The 6,395-nt window shown below is 44.8% G+C and overlaps 1 protein-coding gene across 1 annotated transcript in view; it reads left to right on the forward strand.

Moving 5' to 3' along the window:
* The window catches only part of CCNF (cyclin F), a gene marked incomplete at its 5' end in the record, with an annotated part of 9,753 nt that extends 4,813 nt beyond the window's left edge, over positions 1 to 4,940 (forward strand). Inside the window, 8 exons of the mRNA XM_009869837.1 lie at positions 508 to 672; positions 1,346 to 1,469; positions 1,817 to 1,997; positions 2,418 to 2,505; positions 3,007 to 3,106; positions 3,435 to 3,565; positions 3,752 to 3,921; positions 4,477 to 4,940. Of these exons, the coding sequence (XP_009868139.1) occupies positions 508 to 672; positions 1,346 to 1,469; positions 1,817 to 1,997; positions 2,418 to 2,505; positions 3,007 to 3,106; positions 3,435 to 3,565; positions 3,752 to 3,921; positions 4,477 to 4,940 (1,423 nt within the window). The remainder of the gene's footprint in view (positions 1 to 507; positions 673 to 1,345; positions 1,470 to 1,816; positions 1,998 to 2,417; positions 2,506 to 3,006; positions 3,107 to 3,434; positions 3,566 to 3,751; positions 3,922 to 4,476) is intronic.
* Between the last annotated feature and the right edge of the window lie 1,455 nt (positions 4,941 to 6,395).

Consider the following 6,395-nt stretch of genomic DNA (forward strand, 5'->3'; position numbering starts at 1 on the left):
GTAGAGGGGAACAGACCTAGAATGAGGTGAAAGATGGGATTTTTTGCTTTACTCTTCTGGGGTGTGTTATATAGAGTCAGAGAAACACATGGCACTGTGCAGGAGAGATATCAGAGCCCTTATCTCAAGAAGAACTGAAATGAGATGTGTGAGGCTTTTTTCTGGACTGTAAATTCTTGTGTTTGTCCAGGCCAACAAGTCCACCATGAACTGGAGGGCCCTGTCTGACCTGTTGGAGCTGTAGTTACTCTCTAGCAGCCTTAGGTGGCCTCTAGCCTCCTAATTGATATGCCCTTGTGCAAGCTTTTAATTCCATTTCACGGGCAACTCAAGATCACCATGCAAAGAAGAGCAGACCTCTGGTTGCAAATCCTTATCTCAGTGCAATATATCATTTTTCTGAAAACTCTTAGTGAAATTTTTTGGTGTGGGGCTTTCGAGTGGAGAAAGGGACTCGGTCACTAGGCATGGGGCGGCTGTTCAGGTTGTGTCCTCTTTGCTGTCTAGGTACATCCTGATTGACTGGCTGGTGGAAGTGGCTACCATGAAAGACTTTTCCAGCCTGTGCCTTCACATGACAGTGGGATGTGTGGATCGTTATTTGAAGCTGAGACCTGTACCTCGGGCTCGATTGCAACTTTTGGGAATAGCCTGCATGGTCATTTGCACACGGTAGGGGTTTAGACTGGTGAACAGAAGTGGTTGCTGTGATCATTCCAATTCTTGTCTGCAGCTCAAGCTTTCCCCACGCTCCTTGCTTATAATAATACCGTGAAGAATCTTTGGCTTCCCTCTATATTGACTGTTGTTTGAACTGTGCTCACATACACAGAACCTGCAAATGAAACACAAAATGTAATTCCTTGAACGTGCTTTTAAGCATGAAAAAACACTGTAGTGGTGGGTTGGTCTAAATGTATTCCATCAGCAGCTGAAGTCTTTCAGGCGATGCTAGCATCAGCAACCCTGTAACAAACAACTGCAGCAGCCTTGTTACATACTTTAGGCTGTTATGCTCAGGTGAACCACGTGGTGGAAAATTATTCTTTTTTCGTGGTTTCCTTAATAGCTTGCCTCTTAACCTGTGAGAAGTTTCATAAATGAGGAATTAGGAATGTTCTAGTAGGTGGTTCCAGCTTAAAGATGAAATAAATAGAGAGCTGCTGTTCTTTCTTTCCTGGTCTACACCTGGAAAAGTACCTTATAAAGGTTGTTAAATGAATATTTTGTGAAGTTTTTTAACTCTTTGGTCATCTTGGCAGCATTTATCTGCCACAAACATCAGTGTTCAGGTGCACAAATTCCCCTTCTTGTGGGGCTAACTTAATATTATTTAATATTGCAGTTTCATCAGCAAGGAGATCTTGACAATACGGGAAGCCGTGTGGCTAACAGACAACACGTACAAATATGAAGACTTGGTCAGAATGATGGGTGAGATCATTTCTGCCCTAGAAGGAAAGATAAGGGTGAGTTTGGAAAGCGGACGGAATATTTCACCCTTTGAGCTGCTATTGAAACAGGCTGTTTTAATTAGCACTTCTCCTTATCTAAGATGTTGGAGATTTATGTGAGGGTTCTCAAACAGCTGTGACAATTCATAGTTTGGAGCATGTGGATACAAAACCTTCTGCCTTTCTGTAGAGGGCAAAACTTAAGAGGCTGTTTATTCTTTCACTGCAGAATGCTTCAATGCCAGTGCAGTAGTTAAAAAACCAAAGCCTAATGTAATGAAAAGAGCATCTTCTGTAAACAGCTGTGTTCCAAGTACTTAATGTTCTCGTATTTCCACCCTCCATTCTCCTTTCTGCACTAGATACCTACCATCGTGGACTACAAAGAAGTATTGTCAAACGTAGTCTCGCTAGAGAGAAGAACACTTCACCTTTACAGTTTCATTTGTGAGCTCTCACTCTTAAACACGAGCCTCTGCGTGTATTCCCCGGCTCGGCTGGCTGCTGCGGCGCTGCTGCTCGCTAAGATACTGCACAGGCAAGGTAAGGAACCTGACCTTAATTTGAGCTGCAGCCCAGTTATGTCAGCCTGCCTTGTCTTTTTAGGGAGCCTTTGGGGTTTTTTGGTGTTTAGGGCAAAAGGTCACAATCACTTGATGGGGAGAGAAGAGGGGGACAGGTATAAGGCTTCATTCTGAAGAGCTGAGTTCAGCCCATTTTACATCTTCATAGCTACCATGAGCAAGAGTATTAGCATCAGGCTACGAGAGCTTTGGGTTCAATGAGACAGAAGATTTCTGTACTTAGCTATAACTTCAGTTTGGCAGGTAAACCTATCCTTGAAGCTGTGTGACCTTGAACACACTACGTACAGGCATAAGCTTGTAAAGATTGTGATCGATGAAAACTTGATTACAGCACTACCAGGCTTCATGAAACAGTAACATATATTCTCTTCTCCAGCACACCCCTGGACCAGCCAGCTGTCCGAGTGCACCGGTTTCTCTCTTGAAGACCTGTTGCCTTGTGTGTTGAGCCTTCACCAAAAGTGGTAATAGTTTCAGAACTCTTGTGGGAGGGCACACGGGCGAGGCAGCTTTGGGAAATTGCCTTGCTCCCCTCGCCACAAGGCACAAAGGCCTGTGTGGGAGCAGTTCAGGGACAGCTGTTCCGTCTCTCCTGCTGGGTGGTGGCCCTGGGTTACAGGAAATGCAACGCTCCTCAGGACTTTAACACGTTTCAGCTTGCCCAACTGTGGTTTTCAGAAGACTGCAGCTGACTTACTGGTGAGCTTCAGAAGGAGTTCCAGGAGAAAAAGCAGCCTTTTCCTAAAGAATACAAGGCAAATACCTTGTTTACTTCAAGGAACAGAAAAGGAATTAGATGCTCATATGCTTGGAAACCAAATGTCTTGGCTAGCTGCTTAGCAGCTCTGCTTGAAACATCACCTGAGGTGGATAGAGGGGAAAGTACTTAAACTGGCAGGTTTTTTAAGTGTCTCACATAATGCATTGGAAGATTGGAAATTTAATCTTTTTTTTTTTTTCCCCAGTTTCCATGATGACATCCCAAAAGATTACAGGCAAGTGTCCTTAACTGCTGTGAAACAACGATTTGAAGATGAGCGTTATGAAGAAATAGGCAAAGAAAAGGTGTGTGAGCTCTTTGCCTTCGATTTGCTGAGGTCTGACACCCAGAGCAAAGCTGCTGTGTGGCAGGATGTAGTAAACTTCAAATAATGGGAAGCAGGTTCTAACTTTATGCTTTTGGAGGACAGAGTATCTAAATAAAGCAGTAGTTACAAGCTTGATCTGTGGGGACTATAACTGCTCTGAGTACATGTGGGAAGAACTCACGATAGATTTCTCCTAGAAAATAACAATAAGTAGCCTCTTCTTGGCTATGTATTTTTTCTGGGACTCTTGCAGTCTAATTCTTATGGGCTCCTTGATTTTTTTTTTATTTTTTTTTTTTTCCCAGATGATGAGTTGCAGCCAGCTCTGTTCATTGTTGGGTGTGAAACAGGAGGACCCGGAACCTGGTCCCTTGCACACGAACGTGGTTGAAATTCAGACTTTCCTTAGCTCTCCCAGTGGAAAGAGAACTAAAAGGTCAGTATAACTCATCACTGTACATGTCTCTGAAGATTAGCATGAGCATTGCCCCCTCTCTGGTATCCTCAGGCTTCATGCTCAGATATGCCCATTTTTTCTCTAATTACCTTAACATGCCTATTAAAAGTGCCAGAAAAGATGACTTGGCTTTTAATGTGTGATTTTTGGGTTCTCTTGCTACAGGAGGAGGGAAGATAGCATTCAAGACGACAGAGGCAGCTTCGTGACTACACCCACAGCAGAACTATCCACCCAGGAAGAAAGTCTTCTCGATAACTTCCTTGACTGGAGTTTAGATTCCTGCTCTGGTTATGAAGGTGATCAGGAAAGTGAAGGCGAGAGAGATGGAGATGGTGAGGGGCTTATTCTCCTTATAAAAAGCAGATGAGAGGATAGAAACTGTCCTTTTTGTCTTTGCTTAAAACTGTTTCTCAGGCAACAGAAGCCTACAGACCAGTTGGAAATACTGTCCCTCTTCCCCAGTGGTTATAACTGTTAAACTATTTTAGAGGCATCTATCTGTTCTCTTTCTCTCTACTGCTTCAGAATGTGACGAAGGGTTTTGTAGCTGCTTAGAGTCTCAAAGCAAGGCTGTTTTCAGATACTGCTGATAGTGGACCAAATAGGATGAATGGCCCACTGTGTCAGAAACACTGCATTATCTGTTTGGTTTTGCTGACTCTGGGACTGGCTGCTCACTTTCTGAACAGTTCTTGGTACCTACCCAAGTAGTCTGAGGCGGGGAGAAGTTACTGTTTTAAACAAGGGTAAACTTAGTGTCCTACCCTCCCCTCTGTATGGAAGTAGACACAAGGTTTACGCTCACACTTGGGTTTTTTCTTGCTTCATTCTATGTGGAATGCTTCCTTGGTGTTACCTGAATCAAAGCTGAACCTCTTATCCCACAGTGACAGGTCCCAGTGGGATCCTGGATGTGACAGTGGTCTATATGGATCCCGCAGAGCACTGCTGTCAGGACTCCAGCGACGAAGACAACCTCGCTGCCGAGTGGGCTGAGCACGCAGCGCTCCGTGGGGAGGCCACGCTGCCAGATGACACTCGTGGCCTTTCGGCATATTTCACTCCAAGAAATCCTAACCTGGAAGGGAGCTCGGGCTACTCTTCCGTCAACAGTGCCAGCCCTACATATTCAGTAGAAGGCAGCCTTGGAGTACCTCTGAAACCTACCTCAGCGCTGGCTCTTGGCAGCGCCATGAACAAGGAGCCGTGCCCGCCTCGATACCTGAAGTCGTGTTTACAGCCAGGCTGTGCCAGACCTGGGGATGGCAAGTGTGACAGAAGGCAAGTCAAGAGAAAAAATGTGGCAGAACACAGTGAAGAAAGGCTGAACTTGGGCTTCTTAAGCCTCTGATTTCTTCGTGCTCTTTGCATTTCTAGAATTCCTGGAAAACAGTATTTCTGTTGTAGTCGTAACAGGAATGATAGTGAATAATTGTCAATACCTCTGAAAAGAGCCTTTCCCCTCAGCTTCACCTACGCCTGTCTTGTAATTGTGTAGCTCCCTTCTGGGCCCTTTCCTTCCTTGATAGCTACCTTTCTGAAGTATTCCCTACTGTCTGATCCTCTACAAATTGTTTCTCCTCCACATAGGAAACTTTATAGCTCAGTTTTTGTCATACTGCAGCAGTTACTCCTTGGTGATAGGAAAGAACTTGTTGTGCTTTGCTGGGAGGCCTGGTGCCATAAAAGAAAGGAATTGACTTTGGTGCTCAAGTTACTGGATGTAACACTATGCTTGAATTCTCCCACTTGAAAGGCCTTTTTGTGGCTGTGCTGCCTTTTCCTTCTGACCAGGTACTGTCTTGCTCAGCTGGTGCTTCCCTCTTCCATGTATATACTGTTTGCTGCACTGATCCAAGGTTTTTATGGATACAAACACGAGGTAAATAAAGGCTCACTGCAGGTCTGAGCTTCTTTTTTACCTACCTCTCAAATGGTTTACCCTATTTGCCTCCAGCTCTAGCGGCCATGTTTTCCTCAACTGAAAAATCCTCCTTCTGTGCCTTAATGCTTCACTGTCCAGTCCTACAGTATCGTGGTCTTGGTGAACTGTTGGTCTCTGCTGGAACAGGGGCACTGAACTGCCCAATCCAGCCCCTGGCTCAGTTTCATTTTTTTGTCTTGCACAGCCTTCCTTGCGATTTCCATGAGTACATCCTCAAGGAAAGCATAGATCACTTGAACACTAGCAACAGGCAGTTTGTCTTACTGAAAGCCCCAACTTAAGCCTGGCTCCTAATCTGTGAGGGCAGCATATGGTTTTCCTAATAAAAATGCTGCTTTGGTAATGACTGGAAGAAACCACCCACCCTGACCTCAGCCTAGCAGGCCTGGGTTAAAGCTCCTTCAGCCTGTGAACCTTAGGAAAACAGCCTTCTCTTTACAAACAGGTAGTGAAATAACCAAGGTACAAGAGTTTTCCAGGAGCCATCACTGAATTTAACACTGGAACCGGATTCCATGACTCTGTTTAGAAATTACTGTGGCAGAAGGCAACAGTTCAGATACACGAAGTGTAGCGACTTTGTTTTTTATAAAAAACTTTTTGTAATATAGACGGCTCCGTGTCTTGCTTCAATGACCGCTACCCCACTCACCTGTTCCACAGACCTGGGGTTTAGAGAACTGATGGAATGTTTGGGGATGAGCAGGTTTAGCTCTGAGCAAAGTTCTTATGATTAAGTTGCAGATTAATAGCAGGAGCAGCTGGAAGAACACCCTGCACAACGCCTAGCAGGCGGCTCAAGTCAACAGCAGAGCAGCTCCAGAAAGAGCCTACAGAAAGGCCTTGAACATGCCAAATAAC

Source organism: Apaloderma vittatum, unplaced genomic scaffold (genome assembly GCF_000703405.1).
Source record: "Apaloderma vittatum isolate BGI_N311 unplaced genomic scaffold, ASM70340v1 scaffold42665, whole genome shotgun sequence".
Taxonomy (NCBI): Eukaryota; Metazoa; Chordata; class Aves; order Trogoniformes; family Trogonidae; genus Apaloderma; species Apaloderma vittatum.